Source organism: Solanum verrucosum, unplaced genomic scaffold (assembly GCF_900185275.1).
Source record: "Solanum verrucosum unplaced genomic scaffold, falcon-dt-bn FXZP01000103.1, whole genome shotgun sequence".
Taxonomy (NCBI): Eukaryota; Viridiplantae; Streptophyta; class Magnoliopsida; order Solanales; family Solanaceae; genus Solanum; species Solanum verrucosum.
In genome coordinates, this window is record NW_026020048.1 from 3,826,661 (window position 1) to 3,847,258 (window position 20,598).

The 20,598-nt window shown below is 34.1% G+C and overlaps 5 protein-coding genes across 5 annotated transcripts in view; 2 read left to right on the top strand and 3 right to left on the bottom strand.

The window, feature by feature from the left end:
* The window catches only part of LOC125822539 (probable polyamine oxidase 4), a 145,261-nt gene that overhangs the window by 24,945 nt on the left and 99,718 nt on the right, over nt 1-20,598 (bottom strand). The gene's annotated exons all lie outside the window — the stretch shown is intronic.
* Nucleotides 637-7,221, bottom strand: LOC125822535 (uncharacterized). The gene is made up of 8 exons (XM_049501944.1): nt 7,142-7,221; nt 6,696-6,818; nt 5,521-6,081; nt 3,945-5,339; nt 3,541-3,865; nt 3,184-3,445; nt 2,880-3,096; nt 637-1,026 (listed from the first exon to the last, which is right to left on the bottom strand). The coding sequence occupies exons 2-8, from the start codon at nt 6,813-6,815 to the stop codon at nt 658-660; spliced, it is 3,249 nt and encodes a 1,082-aa protein (XP_049357901.1). The 5' UTR covers nt 6,816-6,818; nt 7,142-7,221; the 3' UTR covers nt 637-657.
* On the top strand, nt 10,052-11,811 carry LOC125822547 (uncharacterized). Its single transcript, XM_049501956.1, has 4 exons — nt 10,052-10,332; nt 10,555-10,630; nt 10,735-10,907; nt 11,538-11,811. Exons 1-4 carry the CDS (start codon nt 10,220-10,222, stop codon nt 11,611-11,613), a joined length of 438 nt encoding a protein of 145 aa, XP_049357913.1. The 5' UTR covers nt 10,052-10,219; the 3' UTR covers nt 11,614-11,811.
* Nucleotides 14,644-17,448, top strand: LOC125822537 (uncharacterized protein At1g65710-like). Its single transcript, XM_049501946.1, has 2 exons — nt 14,644-16,063; nt 16,437-17,448. The coding sequence occupies exons 1-2, from the start codon at nt 14,858-14,860 to the stop codon at nt 17,271-17,273; spliced, it is 2,043 nt and encodes a 680-aa protein (XP_049357903.1). The 5' UTR covers nt 14,644-14,857; the 3' UTR covers nt 17,274-17,448.
* LOC125822543 (NDR1/HIN1-like protein 6) lies at nt 18,392-19,273 on the bottom strand. Its single transcript, XM_049501952.1, has one exon. The coding sequence runs from the start codon at nt 19,240-19,242 to the stop codon at nt 18,460-18,462; it is 783 nt and encodes a 260-aa protein (XP_049357909.1). The 5' UTR covers nt 19,243-19,273; the 3' UTR covers nt 18,392-18,459.

Genomic DNA, 20,598 nt, shown 5'->3' on the forward strand with positions numbered 1-20,598 from the left:
TGTGTATATTACCCAGACTCTGAATCCTTGGGATCGTTTGGTTGGGAACATGGTGGGATAAGTAATCCCAAACATGACAACCAAACAAGAAACAACATTTTTATTCCATCACTATTTATTTTTATCCCTCACACCAAACAAAATGTTGAATCTATCTTAAAATGATAAACTAGAATGAACGTTAACAGACGAAAGACTGGTTAGTAAGAACATATTTGAACCAGTTAAGCAAGAATGCACTCTTATTTCATCAGCTTTTCTGATTTCTCATGAGATGTCAATGTATAAATTTCTCCGAAGAGATGTTCAAGGATATGACAACACAAACTACCAGAAGCTCGACCTATTTTGGCTGAAAAGGGAAATATAAATTGTGAGATAAACAAATGACAACTGCAAACCAAAAGCTTGGTTAACTCCATTAATAGGATAGCTGCAAACCGAAAGTATACCACAGAATATTCTATCCCCGTTCTAAAATTGCATGATCTATGCACATTAAGAGAACTTCTCTTCATTCTATAACTGCATCTATATGTAACAAATCCTATCTATGCACATTAACAAAACAAAGTCTCAAAAAGTTGTAGCATTTCTACAAGAAAATGCCCTTCCGATCTTGTATGTTGTATCATGTATGCACTCTTCAAGATAAACCTACCTGATATGAACACTTTCAGCAGATGACTCATCCTTCAAATGAAAAGCATCAAGCTGCTTGCACAAGATAAACATAGGATCTAGGTTTGGTATCTCTGTCAGTGGCCGAATATCCCAAACCCGCATGACATCTACATATCTTGAGGTCTCCATAATAGTCTCAAGAGTCAGAACAATATGAAGTATCCCATCGACAGGGCAGAGCTCAGTGAGTTGATTAGACACCCCACTTGGCACAGTAATATGTTCAGTGTGAGGCCATTGCGAATCACTAGAAAGCTTCATCAATACGGAAATTGCTTTCTTACGAATTTCTATGCTTTTAATTTTCTCCATTGCTTTCCAAAATTTATCATCAACACTTACCTGTAATGAAACAGATGAAGCTTCAATTAGTCCTGTAACACAGCTGGGAGAAAGAACAACCGGCAGAGATCAAACACAACCTTGGATCAATTTAATTTTTATGAAAGTTCTTGAAGCATCTACGTCGCTTTCCCACAACATTTTAACCATAAATTAAACACACTGACAACCAACATTCACATAATCTCCCCTGACCAGGGCTCATTCTCTGGTCTAATCAAATGACATCTTCATAATTAGGATGGAAGGAGCACTAATAATGCCATAAACCGTATGATGCTATAACAAACAAAAAGAAATTATTAGTTAACTCGTTGTAAGTACTCAATTCTTTGTCTTCATTTAGAGAAAGGCATTGCCTTCACTGGTCTTTATCTATTACCTTAGCTCTAGTCCCCATGGAGTGACATTTTGTTAAAAGAATTTACAAAAAGTAAGTAGGCGTTACCATATCACGATATGAAATCGTGAGATAGAATCATGCGATTTCACGATGATTTCATCTCATATCATGAGATGGAATCCCATGTTCTTCAAAAATCATGATTTGGGTTTTTTTTAATACAACAATTAACCCACAAGTTTATATTTTGTTAAAACAACCCCACATTTATATCTACTAGCCATTTATTTCATTGTAAATAAAATTTATAATCATATCATTACTTTTTAAAATTTATTATTCTCCCCAACAAAAAATTTATTATAACTTTAAATCAATTCCTACTCTTTTTTTTTTTTGATGACAAGGGAAACCCGCAACCGCTACCCTTTGGGTGCGCATAGGGTAAAACCCCCGCTCCTATGCAATAGCTCGCAAACCACATAGGAGAGGTAACCCGCACTAGGCAAGCCTGGTGCAACGAGCTCGACCCAGAAGGCAAACCCCTTGCTTTCGCTGGCAAGGGGTTTCGAACTTGAGACCTCCAACATGGAAGTCCCAAGCTCAAACCACTGGGCCACCCCGAAGGGTTAATTCCTACTTTATCATTTATATTCATCAAATTTATTATTTTTTATCAAATTTATTTGTCAACCAAATTTATTACTACTACTTTAATGTTTAATAAAAAAATAATTATTCATCTATATTGAGTGAACAAGACTGACCACAATGGCTTTGTAATAATTTATTATGCGATTTTATAAATTATTGTTTATTTGGTAAGATTGAATAGAGAATTGGGACTATTTTAGTAGTTTTACAACTTATGGGATTCTTATGTTTATGAGAAAATATACAACACAAAAATTTCAAATCGCATGTCCAAACAAAACTTCAATTCCATCTCAAGATTTCATATCATGATTTCATATCGCTTGGCCAAACGGGGCCTAAAAGGCCTACTACCTCCACCACAATTTATATTGCATTGTTTATACAGTTTCCATTATTCCAGTGATAATTTACATCCAAAAATGTTGGACGCTATTCCAGTGATAACTTATTTTATACAGTTTCCACAAAATTTTAAGAATGTAAATCCATTTTACTAATCAAGTCTAAAATTGATTCATTTTTTTGTATATTAAACTAACTTCCATTGAGATATTTCTCTATCAAATTTTCAAACATCACTTAATATTTTTTCTACTCTTATTTATGAATTTATAAACAGGAGTCAATAACATCTTAAATTTTGTGTCAAGTGGAGAGTCCAGCCTAGTTATACTCATTCCCTGTGCGAAATTCTGTATAAAGTGAGATTAGGAAAGTGGCACCTGATAGGAAAACTTGCTTTAACATATCCAAAGAAAATGAGTAAAAATACATTTTTAATGAATATAAAGTAAGTAGAAAGGCATTGCCAGTTGATTTAGGAGAATATGCTTTAGAAACTCAAAGAGAATACCTTCCACCTTGTTCCTTCAAAAAGTACTGAATAAAGGCGTATTTTAATGTCAAGGAGGTCAATATCTACCAAGGCAGCTGCCATAGATTTCACCAAGTCCTTGTCATTCTGAGCATCATGGAAGCAGCCCCTAACTCTGGCATCATGTACAAGTATCTTCCAAACAGAACCACTGCTTTTTAATGTTGCTTCATTGCCAAATATCCAGAGGCAGTGCCTGCAAGAAGCAAGCTTTCTTACAGAACCACAGACAATCCCCTAGAGATTGGAAAGTTACAACAGTATCTTGAAAAAACAGCAATACCTTGCTCTAGTCAATGCTACATTAACCCTTTGACTGTTCGAAAGGAAACCAATTGATCTGTTAGCATTGGAGCGTACCGCTGAGATTATTATTACATCCTTCTCACCTCCTTGAAAACCATCGACAGATCGTACATCCACAGAGAATCCACTCTCATCATCGGTGCTATACTTAGTTCCGAGGTTCTCTTTAATTGCAGCAATTTGAGCATTGTAGGGTGATATGATACCAATACTGATCTTTTTTCCCAAGGAAGTGAATCCTGTAACAGGAAATAAAATCAGAAAATCCGTAATTTAGCAAATGATATAATGTGCATCTTCACTTGATAATGCCATTAAATCAATCTTAGTGTACCTTTGAAGAGGTTGGCAACTACCTCACAAACCACCGCTACTTCTACCATGTTCCGGATGCTATGCCCATCAACGACCTCCTCATTTCCACATGCTACATTGATAAAAGAATAAGCACCATAAATTTCACCTTGAAGGAAATGCTCCAGATATCCTGTACTTCTGACATTTGGAGCATCTATAATCTGTTTCTGGTAGAATTCCCTGTTCGGAAATGAGCTTATTGACGGGTGCATCCTATACTGAAGATTAAGAAGGTATTTCTTGAATCGCAGAAGTGCCAGTCTCTCAAACAAGCTCCGCCCAAACTTGGCCTCCTCGCAAACCTAATTAAAAAAGAACAACTTACTTTCTAACTGTGCAGGATTTTATAATTAGGTACCATTTAAAGTAGCACATGACAACCTTGCTTTTAACCATGGCTGGTAGTTGCCACTCGTCTCCTATGAATATAGCATGACGGAGACCAGGAATCTGTAAGGGGATAGTTGACTCGCATTCTTTAAGCTGAGCGGCTTCATCAATAACAAGCAATTCAGCCTCTGTCTCATGCAATTTGAAGGAGCTTGAAGCAGTACAGAAAAGCAGGCATGCATTTTTCAAAATTTGATTTTTAATTGAAAACTTGTCTTCAGGTTCAAAAAAGCTGTTAGGAAGGGATTTGAGTATCTTAAGGCACTCTTGTTTGACCAATTCTACATCAGAAGAGCTGCCAGTCACTCGTCTCTCTATTTCTTTGTTTCTAACAAAGACTTCTTTTAAACTTCTACCATTAAAGGTAAAACTTTGCAATAAACTGCTAAGTGAATGAAGTAAGTTTACAGCTCTGATCATGTCCCTTGCCACCACCACAGACAGTAGTGAAGTTGGCAAGTGCATGACAAAGTTAACAACATAGAAAGTAAAAACCTCCAGTTTGCAATTTAATTTGCTCGTCACAAAGTCATCAAAATTTAACCTTGCTTTAGTTTGATGAGAATCATTACTCCCCTTTCTCAGAACAGACCTTGAATGTTTCTTGTTCCGACAAAACCCTCTGCCAAGTTGACTTTCATCATTCAATTTTATTGTTTTGGCAATTACTTGTCCAAGTCTCTTGTTCCACTCGTCTTTGACTCCTTGAGCATACAACCTCTGTGTTTTGTCCCCCTTGTTTTTCAGGCTTTCTTTGCGAAGAACTGCATTCCCTGAATCACTATCATAGTTAGCATTATTATCATATTTCTGATAAAGTTCGGCATCAGCATCTTCCTCTTGATCATTTATGGAATAGAGCTGGTACAACAGTTCAGTGTCTTCAAGTAATGTTATCATATACTGCAATGAGTATTTCCAGCCAGATGCAGGAGTAAAGCACCTTGCTAGAACTTCAGCACGATAATCAAGAAAAATATGAAGTAGCTCATCTTGGCTATCAATTTTCATTCGTTTCCTGTTTCCAAACAAAACTATATCTCCTACACCATAAGTCAAAAATTCACATGATTCCACCACAAGCTTCAAGGTTCGTCTAGATACTTCTAAGACTGCAATATTAGTTGGAGCACAAGTTACTGTTCTACAATTGAGACTCAGAAGTAAAAACAACAATGCACTAACAGTCTTCGTTTTCCCCGTTCCAGGAGGACCCCAGATTAGCTTCGTCGTGTTCTCGTGATGGCAATACTTTGTCGCGAGACAGTTCAGAACTGCTTCGTGTTGAGAATCATTAAGATTGATTAACCAATTAGATGCAAGGATCTTTGATCTGCAAACTCGATACACTTCCCCTTGCAAACAGACATTACACTTCTCCTTACCCTACAAAAGCAATAGAAGAAGTCAAATATTTCATGTTATGATATACAAGTAACAACTTGAAGAACTTGGTGATAGAAGGTCATCTAATAGTGACGTCAAAATTCATAAGGAAATATGAAGATGTATCATTCTGGTAAGACTGTATAAGCAGAATAACAAATGAGAAAAATATGAAGCTTACAGTCACATCAGAATCAGGTTCCAGTATTTTCTGAATAACTTTGGAGTTTTGCCTTTCCAGCCCCAAGTTCAATGAATTCCAAATGCGTGTATTTGTTGTCGTATTTATAAGAGAGACCAAGAACAAAGAGTCCCTCATATGATTTTCCCTAATGCCCTGTTCCACCAAAAAGGGTCTCGATGAGAAGACCTGGATCTTGATATAATCTTTCTCATATGTCACTCGTTGAACCAGAGCCATTATGTAGGACATTGTGGGTCTGTTTAGATCATCGACACACGTTGGTCTTACATCTGTAATGGCAAAGAGATCCCCCGTCTCAGGTTCATATGATCTGCCATCACCACTACTCTCTTTCCTTCCCATCTCAATAATGTATAAGCATTTATCAGATGGCTTTTTACTCTCCACTTCCTGAATAGACAATATTTTGCATATAGATGCACTTGCCACTTTATCGAAGCTAGAAAACAAATCAGCATGTGTTTCCTCTAAAAGAGGGAAGACGAATGACTTCATATACAAAGCGATGGACTGAAATGTTGAAGGGATGTTCTTCACCTACAGGATAACTCAAGATCATATGACTAGAATATACTTAAGATAGAGATCCAAAACAAATACGCTCAAACATCATGAAAGATAATGGACATTTTGTTTTTGCTTTGACATAAAATATTATGAAATCTTCATCATCTACCTTCGATGTGCAAAACTAATAACATCAGTTATACTGGCAATGCTACCCCAATCATGTATTGATAGACAGGTTTTAATTTCATCAAATGCTACCCATTGTCCATATTCATGACTAACAAGTACTATAAGATACAAAAAATGTTGATAATCCACATTTCATATGCCTAGTCTCATAGCTACTCTTTGCATCAATATCAATCTTAAAAAGTTGCACACAACCCAACTTGTGAAAAAATAAAAGGACCTAACAAACAACCACATTACAAGTAGTCAAGTATCATGTTGCACTTATGAACCATAGTGGATGCAATGGTAATCCACACCTACTTAAGATCTGGATAATTCTAAGTAAAGAGTAAAAGCCCTGGTAACAAATGCCACCAAATGAAACAGGCAAGGGATAAACCATAGAATCAATACTACAAAAACCAAACACACACAAAATAAGACAAGATAAAAATAGCAGTAAAACAAACCTTGTCCTTGTAAAGGTCTTTGTTAAGGACATCCTTAAAAGACCAAGAAAAGATAACGTCTATAAGTGTCTTTTCGAGAAGAATGGCTTCACCATCATCGTCAGTTTCCATTTCAGTCATATTCTGCAAAACCCCATTGCATGATCACAATTCACAGCATATAAATCAAACAAGAAACATCCTAAGCATATGCAAACCATTTTTGTATCACATTCTACAAAACCCCATTTCATTTTTTTTCTTTTTCTTGCAAAACCCAATTTCAAATTATTACTTTGTTTCTTTTTCTTGCAAAACCCCATTACATTTTTTACTTTCTTTTTCTTGCAAAACCCAATTTCAGTGCTTTTCTTGTTCTTGCAAGACCCCATTGTATGATCATAATTTATAAATCAAACTACAATATAGTAAAATAGACAAAGACATAGAGAGACGAAGTAGTTAACTGTAAAACTCGAAGGATAACTGCTGCGTCGAATAGGGGTTTAGCAGTGATTCTTGTTCTTGGAAGAAAGGAAACCCCTTTGACAGAAAAGAGGCCAACACACAAATTCTATAAAAAAATTTTTTTTTTGGCCTTTTGGTTAAAATGCAAACTAGTCCTTATATTTTACCACAATTGCTATTTTGTAGTCAAACTAATGTCAGGTCTTGTTAATTACGTAGTTGCAATATAATTTAGAATCTCAAATTCAAAGTAAGAATTTACTTATATTTTCTTAGATATAATACTTCATCTATAAATTTATATTTAATATAAATATTATTATTTTGAAATTAGTAAGAAAAAATACATACTCTATGTAATTAAATTATTTGTACTACGTGAAACGATTATATTAATGTAACACCCCGCTCGTTTGAACATCAGATTAACTCATACTTTTTGGAATAAGACTAAGAGCTTAATGTGTTAGGAAATATGTTTTACGAGGTATTTCAATTGAACGATGGTTGTATGTTATGTTTTGAAGTCAAGCTAAAATAAAAATTGGAAAAAGTTATTGTAACTTTCCTTTTAAAAAAAAAAAAGGAATTCTCTTAAAATTTGGGTAAAATGTGTTGTGGGTTTTCTCCCATATGTAAGGAATTAGTGGGCCCCCAACATACCAAATCGAAAATTTGCGAGTCTAGTTTCTAACACACTAAATTGTTGACCCATATAACTTCAGAATAGAGAGATATTCATGTTTTTGTAAGACTGCGCAAGCATGCACGTCAAGGTGGACCCCTATGTCGGTTTAGCTTTATAAAAGTTGTTTGAGCTTCGTTTTAACTCAGAAAAATCAACAAAAATTCATACAAAATCAGAAGGAAAGTCCCTTAATTCTCCACGAATATTGGTTCTTTCAATTCGGATTTTTAACTGAAGTTGATCGACATAATGAGTCTATTGTTTTAGCGTAGTTTTTCCCATCAATTTTGTGGTGTATCTTCATGGGTGTTGTGGCAGCGAGATTAGTAGGTGTGTTTTTTTTATCCCAAGAGTATTTATTCTTATTCCTCACATCATATGACGACTCTAAGAAAGAGAATGATAGGGCTAGACATTTTTTTTAATAATATGCCTAAATTATTCTTTCTCATTCATCGTTCAACTAATTGTTAATTGGGTCTGGGTCCAAATTAATCTATGTAAAGACTTTTCAGTTATGTTGCTTCTTCCCGATCTAATGACTAATTATGTGATATCTGTGTAATCAATATTGAACCGAGACTAATTTATAATAATATCTAAATTGATATAAACCACTTTAACTTCGAAAATGAGTCAAAATAATTTTCGAAAACGAAAAAAGCAAATGAAAAATCAATTGTATTTTGCTTGAAATTATTTAGGAAATATGGAGGGAAATCATTGTAGCTCTTGATTGACCACATAAATTATACTTTATTTGTAAGATTTTGATATTCCACCTTATAATTTCCTTCTCCGATCTCCATTTAAAAGAGATGGAAATCCCCTCTCTTTTTTTTTTCATTAATAAGAGCTAAATTGCGAGCCTGCCATTTATTTACTTTGTAGAATCTGTTGACATTGTCCCCTTCCTTTTGTTGTCCACTTTGTTTTTTATTTGAGAAATTTTTGGTGCTTAATTGTTTTTTAAGTTGAGATCACGTGTTACTGATTTCTGATTAGCTAGTGTGATCATTTAGTAGTATATACGATTTTTCTATAACAATTTTAAAAAAAAATAATATCTTAATATTTATATTTTTTGTGGAATTGATTTTTCATATAATTTTATATTATATATTTTCTATGTAACAATACTTCGTTGTAACAGAAAAATTTATCATGACAAACGATGATATTATTAAGTAGATTTGATTGTACTTGATATTGTCGTATAAAGGTTTGAAATAGCTCACCCAAAAGTTATTTGAATTGGGATGAATTGTGCTAGAATTGGAAAAAATATGAGTTAAAATTCGTAACTCTTACACACATATATAATAATTATGAGTTGTGTAAACAATTTAAATATGCTATACTTTTTCATGAAAATTAATTTGTATAACTAGTTTACTTTTGCCTTTTAGTGTGAGGTATAAAATATAATTATCTCAGATATTTGATTGAAGATATTAGATAGTTCCGTAACTATTTATCCAATAATTTTTACCATAATGATAAGATAAGTTATTTCATATACATAATAAAATAATTTATTCAAAATAATTAATCTCGTAATAATTTGTTCTCAATCAGACAATCCCTAATAGACTAATGAAAGGGCTCAAGTCAATTTAAAGGATAATTCAATTCACAGTGCTTTTCACATTCATGCAGTAGCCCGTATGAGAGTGGACCTCATCTTTAAGGTGCAAACATTGAAACTGCTGGCTAAAGATTCTGCGTACGCGACTAACAATATGAATGAATCCTGTTATAAATAAATTGATATAAATATTTTATCTAAATGTAAATGTTAGAAATTATGATTCTGCCGATCAATTCCGCGACATATAAGTTCAAATAGACAAAATCATAAATTCAAATTCATTTATGTAAATAGAAAACTATGCGTTTTACCTATTCTTATTTTGTATTTATTGTAAAATTTTATTCACCTAATTAAATTTATAATTTCCAAGAAATCTTTTCCATAATTCATTCAAAATAAAAATAACTACTACAATGAAAAGAATTATAAAAATTTACAAGTTGGAAATGTGAAAGGGAAAAGAAAGAAACAAATATCATTAAATTTGTCAAAAAAAAATTGGAAAATCAAATCAAAACCATACTAAACAATTCCAAATTTTGCACTTTTTCTAGTTCTAGAAGAAGGGGTCTAAAATTGTAGAAATTGCATCCAATCACATTTACTTTCCTATATTATAATTGTGGGAACACAAATACAAAGTCAAAATCTCATTTGTGCAGTCTTGAGAAACAAGACACCATCAATGTAGAGAGATCTTGAACAAGTCAATATAAACCCCACCTCAACACAAAGCAAAGTATCAATTCTCTCATTTCTCATACTTTCTCTCAAAACCCAAAATCGGAAAAAACCATGGCCGGAGTTGAATTCCTCTCCAAAGAATATGGATATGTAATTCTTGCTCTTGCTGCCTACTGCTTCCTCAACTTTTGGATGTCCTTTCAAGTCGGCAAAGCCCGCAAACAGTACGGTTTTGTCTAAATCTCTGTTTATTTCTTGATTTTGCCTAATTTTACAAAACCCCTTTTGTGATTTTGAAGCTAAAGATTTGTCTTTTTTTTTTTTTTAGATTTATCCCTAACCCCTTTTGTGATTTGAAGCTAAAGATTTGTTTTTTGTAAGATTTATCCCAACCCCTTTTGTGATTTGAAGTTAGAGATACTGATTAATGATGGAAAACTTAACAGGTACAAGGTTTCTTATCCAACAATGTATGCTACTGAAGCTGAAAACAAGAATGCTAAGTCCTTTAACTGTGTTCAGGTATGCTATCTTCTGTTTAGAGGTGATGACATAGTTTATTGTTTGGTAATTTATAGTTTAGGAAATGATATGGATTTGTTGTTATGTCGGTGTTTTGATTGCAGAGAGGTCATCAGAATTCATTAGAAATGATGCCAATGTTTTTCATGCTGATGATTGTTGGAGGAATTAGGCACCCCTTGATTTGTGCATCTCTTGGAGCTGTTTATATTGTATCTCGCTATTTCTACTTCACTGGTTATTCCACTGGGGATCCCCAAAATCGTCTTACTCTTGGGTTAGTCTCTCGTCCAGAGTCCAGTCTTCCTTGAATGCGGATTTTCATTTAGATTGAATGTTACTAACAATTTGAGTATCCAAAAATGTCGAAGAAGGAAAAGAAAAACTGCTTTTTAGTTTTGCTCTGTATGAACCTTTTGACTAGTGAAGTTAGTCTTTTACTTGCTCTTGCCTGATGCCCTGACTAAGAAACATTAATTCAATTATTCTTGTTATGATGGTGGGGTAAAATTTATCCAGGTCAATGAATGGAAGTCAAGTGTATTTCATACATGCATTTGTCACTTTCATGGTTAATTTTTAGCTGTTACAGGCCGTTTGGTTTAAGGGATTTGGTGGATCATCCCCGTATAAAATTTTAGGATTAAATTTATCTCGTGTTTGGTTGGAGACCTTCCATATAGATGGTGGGATCCATTATCCGAGCTATATTCTTGGTTTTAATCCTATAATCCTTGGATATCCTCGTTTTGAATGAGACGACCCCTTCAGGTTAAATGTCTTTGATTTGATATAAACATGGATGCGATTAAGTATTTATCTGGTTACGGGGGATTAGAATGGAAAAGTTCATGAAATGGTGTGTAATGTTTTGAATGCTAATTATTATGGTTTTACTTCTGTGCAGGAAATACAATTTCTTGGCAATTATGGGACTGATGATTTGCGCAATATCTTGTGGAGTTAATTTCCTTATGTCATGAATAATAGTCTCAAATAGAGCAACCTAACCTCCTTGTGATTCCTTTTATTTCCAGTACGGGATGATGTCTTTTTTATGTCTATTTTGTCATTAATATGAATTAAATTGGTACTTTCTGTATCAAGTTACCTCATCTGCATACTGTTTTCAGTGTTTGCCATTTTTAGTTGCAGTGATTTTATTATGATTTGGAAGGAAATTGACATGGCTCAAGAATAGTGTCATATAACTTCATGGTTGAAATTGTTTGATCTTAACTAGGTCTTGTTCCGTCTTAGTAAATATGACAAAGTGTTTGAATTACGTGACCATCTCATATAGGGAACACATTTTATTAGGTATTTTAGGCACGTAACGTGAACATGCTCTTTGATGCTCGAGCTTGATTCTTTTTCATGCAGAGTATATGTATTAATGTTGGTTCAATAAATAAATAATGGCATGTTTGGATTACTTCAATCCTGAGGTTGGTTTAGTAAAGACTGTAGTTGGGATAACTCACCCTATAGCAGCTTTGCATAGGTTTTAATAACTTGTGCCCCTACAGCTCTTGTATTGCACAAACATCCAGTGTTACCGTGAAGTAAAAAAGTTCGGGTGAGGGTGTTCAAAATTTAATATACATGTACAAAAAGTAACATTTGACCTATGTATATAGTATTAATTTCGGCAAATATCATTCAACTAACCACCTTTCGGCATACACTCAGCCTACCTATCGACAAACTTAAATATATGTTCACATAGGCACCAGAGAAGTCAGCAGAACATGCCATAATGTTTAGATCAATTGTTCTTCTGAACTTCTGCTCCAAGAGAGTTTTTGGCACAGCAGAGCTAGAATGTAGAAAGTGGGTTAAGTCAAATTCAATAATTTTGATTCAAATTTTGTATTTATCTTAAGAAATTCATTTCTGAATAATAACTCAAAAGGACACTAATCCATAAGCTACAAATTTTAGCTCGAGATTTTTGGGACAAAGTCATTGGGGGAGGGGGGTTCGTTTGAACATTTCAGTTAGTGGTTCAAACAAATTAGAAAAATTCCAAACTTATATTGGGAATTCCAACTAAGAAAAAAAAGAAAAAAAAGAAAGGACTAGGAGGCTGCTAATTTATGATTTTAAACTTCTTTTCGATGTTGTTTTGACTTAAAAATAAGTATTACTACTACATTATTATTATTTTACTCAAACACCGTATTTACTTAAAAAAATTTAAAATAAATCAATTCAAACGGGCTCTCTGAGATTTGATGGTTGTTTATTTTCTATTCTCACTAGAAAAAGTTAGCTTAGTCAAACAGTAAAATTTAAAAACCAGTCAAAGCCCTGATAGTGGGGAAGCCTTTATTTCTTTCAAAGCATCCTTCCTAGGTCTTAACATTGGCACACAAATTACTACCATTTGACTATTACGAACTTTTAGATAAAAAAAATATGGAAAATAGTCGAATATGTTTTTAAATGATGTGAAGTTGAATAAAAATGTCACCCGTTAATAGTTTGGTCTAAAAATATCTTTGCCCAATAATATTTTAATTAAAAAATATCCATACTATTAATCATTTTGATCCAAAAATGACATAAAAAGTAGAATCTTTTTCACTATAAAAAGTGTAAATTTTTTTCACTTATTATACAAAAGACATGACTTAAAAAGTAGAAATTACCAGATCTGCTCTGGTATATTTTTCTATGCTTCAGCAAACACCACTAGCTACAAAAGCATACATACTTGTAAAGCTATAAGAGATGAAATGAAATGTTATTACGCACTAGGTTTTATATTGTTTGATCCATGTAGATATGACATAGTTCTTAAGAAAACTTTTATCAATGTATTTTACTAAATTAATCTTATTAATAATATTTTAAAATTCTAAATTTAACTATTACTACTATTTTATGTAATTTAATATTTAATGATAGAAAGAAAAAAATATAATAGAGCTTTCTTGATTTTCTAAATTGGACGAGTAAAATAAAATATCTATATTCAATATAAAAGCCAAATAATATGAAACAGAGGGGAGTACTTGAAATCAACTTTCATATTGCTGAAACTATGCTGAAATATAGAGTAATGAAAAGGGAAAAAAGTCTAAAATATATTTGAACTTTGAACAAAATTGCTGTAACAATATCGAATTTTGGAAAAGACCTTTTACCCCCTGCACTATTTAATAGTGTATTTTAAAGGTATATATGTGTGCATGTGGACATCATAAATATTGCATAATTATAAATAGTAACATGTCCACGTGAGCACATATATACCTTTAAAATACACTATTAAATATTGCAGGGGTAAAAAGTCCTCCATAAAGTTTGATATCGTAACAACAATTTCAGCCAAAGTTGGAATATTTTGTAGACACTTTTTCCTAATAAAAATGATCAAATTTGCCCCAGTAATTTTAAATCATAATCACACTTTTTGACATTGACCCAAAACAAAGCTTCAACACAAAGTAATTTCAAATCATAATCAAAAGTTTAGGAATAAATTTGAACATTTTTTTCAAAAATTTTGAACACAAGACTTTCTTTTCTTTCTAAAAACAAGAATATAAGTGAATAAAAAATTAACGAAGGAATTAATTTCAAATAGAAGGTGAATTTGGTACCTTTGGCAACATGTTAAAATTTGCTTCCCATTATGGTAGGTTGGTTGAATTGTTGCCTTAATTACTCATTTGTCCTAGTGAAATCAATTTTCTCTATATTAAGGCATCACATTTTTAAAAAAAATTGGTACAATTACAACACCAAAATTAATGTGACCCAAATGCCCTCACTGATCAAACGACCGTTGAAGGATTCCCTAATCCAAAAACTGGATCAAGATTCTCATCATTCCCCAAACATACTTTCATAAAATAGCATAACAAAACAACATTTTTTGTTTTTATTCCTTGAAACAACATATAGGTGACAACATTAATTATTTTCTATTTTGAAAAAATTAATAAAACCCTCTTTTAACGGCTCTATTGACAGGCTGCCTCCCCCACCCCACCCCCCTTGCCCGCCTCAGTCAAAATTTGAAATGCCACTTCTGAATCTATTTCTATTACCCCATAAAGTTGCCATTTTTAATTGAGTGGTTTTCTTGAACTCTGAACCCCTTTTCCCCTTTTCCTCTTATCTTTTTCTCTTCTCCTGCCCGTTACAAATCTTTCATCTTCGTGTTGTTTTCTTTCTCACTGCAATTTTGAAAAATTTCAGTTCTTGGGAGAAAAAATGGGGAGTTGTTTGAGTAAGAAGAACACTTCTTGTTCTTCTTCTAAATCTACTTCTACTGTTGCAGTTTCAAATACAAATCAAGAAATTGTTAAAAATAGTACCCAAGTGGAGAACAAGAAAGAGGTAGAAGGAGAAAGTGTGAAAAAAGAGATCTTTGTTATTAAACACAGGAAAAGCCATGAAGTGGATAGGAAGACTGAAGAAGAAAAGGGTATGGTTAAAAAGGGAATTGAAGTAGTTGAGACTGTGAAAAATGGTATTAGTAATAGCAATGGTGGGTTAGGGTTAGGCAAAGAGAATGGTATTGTTGTATCGGCTCCTGTGAGGACTTCAAGTTGTACTAAAGAAGAGGTTGATGCTATTTTGATACAATGTGGGAGGCTTAGCAGGAGTTCATCTACTGGAAAGACAGGGGTTTTGGGTTCTAGTGGATCTACTGATACTCCTCAAAGGAGTAGAAAGTACTCTGGTTCCAAGAGGAGTTTTGATTTTGAGAATGACAATGGTAATGAGGGGATGCAAGAAAATGTAGTGGATTGTGAGGATGATGGGGTTGTTGGGAATGGAGTTCGTCGCCATAGGCAACGCCAGCGTCAGCCTAGAACCCCTAATTCTTCGTCTCAGGGACGGAGGAGAACCCCGAGTAGGGAGAGAGACCAGGCGCAACAGCAGCAGCGGTCGGGGAGTAGTAGAGAAAGAGGCAGCAGTGGAGGAGGGGGTAGAAGGGTGAGCAGATCTCCTGGTAGAAGATCTGACTCACCAATTACTACTACCACAAATGGTGGTAATGTGGCTTCTGCTAATGCTAATGGAAATAATGGTGGTAGGCCAGGGAAGATGGTATCTGTACCTGCTACTGTTTCATCTATGGTGATGGATAAGAGCATTGATGCTGGTGGAACTGACAATATATCTGCTGCTGCTGTTAAGAGGATTCAAGTGAAGAGAAATGCAGGTGGCGACGGACCAAGAACTGCTGCATCTCCGCGTGCTCGGTCACCAGCAAGGGTGAATGCAAAGGTGTTGAATGAGAGAGATAACAATGTTCATTCCAACCAAAATCAACAGCAGCCCATGTCCCTTAGCCGTAGCAATTCAAGGAAACACGAGCAATCTCCCTACAGAAGAAATCCTCTCAGTGAGATTGACACCAATGTTGTCTTGGAGCAGATGCCCGCGCCAGGACTGAAGGTCCCTTCCCAGGTTGGCTCCTTTTATTAGTTTGTAGACTTCTTTAGTAAAAACTCATGTTTTAGTTTTTGCTTATTTATCATAGATTGGCTGATAATTTGCTTGTGCTAGCAAACTTTTGATGCAATGAATTTTAGTTTTGTAGGTCTGGTGTAGGTATAAGTGTGAAATTAGAGAATGGAAACTGATGTTAGTCTTGTTAGAATTTTTGTATTTCTATGTAGGAATAAATGTGAAATTTAAAGAACCTTATTTTCCTTGGAAGATGAATAATTTACTTGAAATAGACCTCTATAGACTAATGAGAGTGGAGTATTCATTGGCCCCGATTAGTATGGGATTTTGATTGATTTAGTATCAATATTGATGTGCTCTCTCTTTGCAGAAGTTGAATGCAGAAACTGTGAGCAATGGCAAAGCCAAGGAGCAGCAGCAGCATAATGTTGCAATGAATGTGATTGTTTCAGGATCCGAAAGCCATAAACCCCAGAGAAGCAGGTCTTTAAGGCTATCTAGAGACCTAGATATCAATCCTGAAGCTCTCTCAAATCCTCCTCAATCATATACTGCACTGTTGCTTGAGGACATCCAAAACTTCCATCAAAAGACTAATACCACCACCCCTGCATTTTCACTACCACCTTGTGTAACGAAAGCTTGCTCAATTGTTGATGCAGTTGCTGACCTGAACTCAACCACTAGCTCCAATCTGTCCAGTGCTTTCTCCGATGACAGGAGAAGAAACCCCACATCTGAGCAATTTAGTCAGAATGATAATGCTTCTTTCGATCCTCTAGGGAAGAAGAAGTTAGGGATCAAGGATCCCTTCATGGAGTCTGAAGTTGCTGTGAGTGATGACCTAATGGAGCCAAGCATACAGAAGTATGTAACCTTCAGAAGGGGAACTGATATGGAAGAACAAGAATCCTCAGGAAGCAACAGTGTTGTTGGTGGTCAGCAAAATTGGCTTTCCCCTTCCTCATGGGAACCAAATTCGGCTGATTCAACTGACTGTTGGCCTTCTTCAAAATCCTACAGTAGAGATGATAACAAGAGTCCTCTAGGCTTTCAAAGGCATGCAATATCTGAGATTGGCCATGACATGGAAGAAGGAAAAAGAAGAGTGAATGTGAAGAGGAGGGAATTTGACAACCAGCAAACAGGAATAGGCCGTGGCAGGGTTGGACTTAGAGGAGGGATTTCTATGCCTGCTTCTACTTAAAACATCGAAGAATTTGTTAAGATGTATGCAGTTTGTTTTAGAATAGAATTTTTAGTTGTGGTTGCACACTTTGCAGCCTTTTGTTTTCATTGAAGATTGTACGCTTTGCAACCTTTCGTTTTCATTGAATGTTGTCTGCAAATGATTTACTTTTGAAGCAAATGTAATTCATCTACCGCCTACTCGTGGGATCTGTGTCACAGTTATTCTTTAAAGTGCTAAAATTGGAGCATCACTTTAATGCAGGGAACAAAAGCATACAAACAAACATGTGTAATAGTTAGTGATTTGGATGCACCATTTCAAATTGACTTCAGAGATAGCAATTAGAATTTCCGTGCAAAAGATGAGAATATCATTTATCCTATAAAAGTCCCTTTCCTACACCTGATATGTATACAGCACACAGTTGGATTTTGGAACTGCCAGTGAGTTAATTCCAATTCGCATATCATTCTTGATGGGGGTGTCAACCTTGAGCACTTCCATATAAGCTATTTGTTCTCTTTAGACAGGAGGAGGATGCCAACTATTCATCTAGTGTCACTTTTATACTAAACCATGTATATTGCAATAATCATAGCGATAGATGCTCTTATTATCTGCTTAGGCCACAGCCATGAAGGTCTCACCAAGATACAGGAATTAAGTAAACTAGGCAAAAGATTGAAGAAGTAAGAATTTATGTATGAAAGATAGAGGGAAAGTAATCAAATATTGAACCTCTTTGGAGTGCAAAAGTCATAGCAAAAAGCTCAAATAAAGTGATTGCACTTCACATTATATCAAGATTGAAATACTCATAGTAATTGTATTACCTTGTTCAGCAGAGAAGCCTCACAACACTAAAGTTGACCTATAGATCACGGGTTCGAACCATGGAATCAGTCACTCAGAGTAGGCTGCCTACATCACACCCCTTTGAGGTGCAGTCCCTCTTCGAACCTTTGTGCACCGAGCTTCCCTTTTTAATTATATTACCTTGTTCAGGAATTTCTTTTGGATACTGATAATTCTGCTCCTTTCACATCAAACCAGTAAGATCAAAAGAAGTAAAGAGGAAACAGATCACTTAATTATATCAATCCAAAATAGTATGAGTAAACAGTGTCAACAGATATTGAAAAAAAAATCTGTAAAAAAAGGAAGAAAAAATAATTATACAGAAAATAATTCCAAGACTGGACTATAACCTAAAACCAAACTGGCAATCACTATTCCTAATCCTGATAGCATTATTTGCAGACAAACTATCCACATCCAGCTTACACTTAACCAAAAAGTTCCACTTCATAAGCTTCAATTTCCCAATCTTGAGCTTCACTGGAACTTTTGCCCTGAGATTCAATGGAATACTTCCTCTCTGTTGATCCACCTGTAGTGCCTGCAACAATCCAGTAACATTCTGTGTTTGTCCTGATAAATCCAAACTAAGTACAGTAGTATTCTGATGACCCTGATAAAATCTTGGCAATGACCCTTCACAAAGCTGAACACCAGTATACCAAACACTCAATTGGCTACCACTTTCATAGTAAATCCCAATTTTCTTGTTGGGGTTTCTTGCAGTGATGTTAACATTAAAAGTAGCAAATAATAAGCTCATGTCATTATTGAAATTGAACTGTGTGATTCTCATGCTGTCAACAGAGTACTTTGGTATTTTTGGCTGGAAGACAAAGTAAAAAGCAGCAGATAAAGCAGCAATGATTATGATGATGAGGAACAACAGACAACAAGTGCAACATAGACATCTTTTGCAAGAACAACATCTTCTCTTTGGTGGTTTTAATGGTGGATAATATGGGATTGTTCTTCTAAAAGGTGGTTCTTGTTGTTGCTGCTGCTTCTCAGGGTCACCTTTTTCTGAACTGAAAGAACCCTTTGGCACTAAAGGGACAGAGGGTTTTTGTACTGGAAGTTCATGTTCTGGTTCAGGTACTGGATGAATTCTTTGTTGCTCTGCCATAGTATAACAAATTGTGGAGTGGATGTAACAAAGAGTGTAGTACTTGGTTAATATATATAGAATCTTGAAAGAGTATAACTCTTATTTTTTTTTCCTTTATGTATTTGGTATCCGAAACTCACTAATCTGAATTCGGCTCACACGTAAACGATGCAATTACCTGGAAAATAATTCACCCATAAGAAAATAAGTAGTCATACTTCTATTTATAATAGTGCAAAACCTATTTTAATTAGAATTTGGAAACCTTGTTCTAATATTATTCTGACAACAAATTCTATTTAGACATGAATTAAAGAAACTTAACATAATTCTAAATCGTAAACCATTTAGATTAAAATATAATTAGTGTCATACGTCAAGATCTATATGTATAAATTATAATTATTGAAGTTTCCTTATTTTGACTTTTTTTTTTGTAAAGAGAGGTTGATGTGTCCCCATCTAACATCTTAATTAAAAATTTGGTATTCTAATAGTACACACTTTGCTTTAATGAGTAGTAAATATTTGCTGACTGCTCATTGGGAAGTAAAAAGAGGGGGAGATGCAATTTTATGAGTCAAAAAGGTGACGCGTTAATGTTTTCCAAAGTCAGTGTTTGGTTTGTGTGGAAAGTTATTAAATGTGTTTTGGTAAGTGAACAACTGAAATTTATAAAGTCTAAATAGTTTGAATTTTGTTTTTCGAGTGCTATCCTACCCGGTGAACGCAATGCGACCGACATTTAAAATATATTATAAAAGTGAAGGTAATATATGCATATATTTTATTTTTTGTAAACCGATCACATTGAGTATTGTTATTATCGTTATTGTAATATAATCAAAATATTCAATTAGGTTGCTAATAGAACTATATCCTCTCTAGTCCAGTATAATTACATTGTTGGAGTGTGACACATCCTTTAAAAAATATATTTAAAGACATCAATCAAAAGGTAATTTGTTATTACTACCCTTTTGATTCTTCCAAACTCTTCTTAAAAGTAATGATAATTATTTGAGATTGAAAAATAGTTGAAACTCCCACTTAAAAGAAAAGTAATTCTATTAATAAAATAAATAAATTAATATATTCTAAAAACTTTGAAAAATTCATATATTTTGAACCATAAAAAAATGTCAACAATATATTTTTATTGGACTAGAGGGAATAGTTTTTAACCTCCACAATAATACCCTTGTTTTTCTCTCCCCCACTTGACAAAGTATAATACTTTCTTTATGAACTAGATGTCTTGTACAAAAAGATAACTACGTAATTAGATCATTTCAGAAGTATGTATTATGTATAATAATATTGATTTGACAATCTATAATAAATTATAATCGACTTGTTATATAACATATTAAA

What these genes read in the sequence shown, in the direction of transcription:
- LOC125822535 (XM_049501944.1), bottom strand. Translation starts at nt 6,815, where the DNA reads ATGACTGAAATGGAAACTGACGATGATGGTGAAGCCATTCTTCTCGAA. An exon ending in CAGCCATGGTTAAAAGCAAG is followed by an intron (nt 3,866 to 3,944) that starts GTTGTCATGTGC and finishes TTTTTTAATTAG; the next exon opens with GTTTGCGAGGAGGCCAAGTT. An exon ending in TTGAAGGAACAAGGTGGAAG is followed by an intron (nt 1,027 to 2,879) that starts GTATTCTCTTTG and finishes GTTTCATTACAG; the next exon opens with GTAAGTGTTGATGATAAATT.
- LOC125822547 (XM_049501956.1), top strand. Translation starts at nt 10,220, where the DNA reads ATGGCCGGAGTTGAATTCCTCTCCAAAGAATATGGATATGTAATTCTT. An exon ending in GTCGGCAAAGCCCGCAAACA is followed by an intron (nt 10,333 to 10,554) that starts GTACGGTTTTGT and finishes AAAACTTAACAG; the next exon opens with GTACAAGGTTTCTTATCCAA. An exon ending in AGTCCTTTAACTGTGTTCAG is followed by an intron (nt 10,631 to 10,734) that starts GTATGCTATCTT and finishes TTTTGATTGCAG; the next exon opens with AGAGGTCATCAGAATTCATT.
- LOC125822537 (XM_049501946.1), top strand. Translation starts at nt 14,858, where the DNA reads ATGGGGAGTTGTTTGAGTAAGAAGAACACTTCTTGTTCTTCTTCTAAA. An exon ending in GACTGAAGGTCCCTTCCCAG is followed by an intron (nt 16,064 to 16,436) that starts GTTGGCTCCTTT and finishes CTCTCTTTGCAG; the next exon opens with AAGTTGAATGCAGAAACTGT.
- LOC125822543 (XM_049501952.1), bottom strand. Translation starts at nt 19,242, where the DNA reads ATGGCAGAGCAACAAAGAATTCATCCAGTACCTGAACCAGAACATGAA.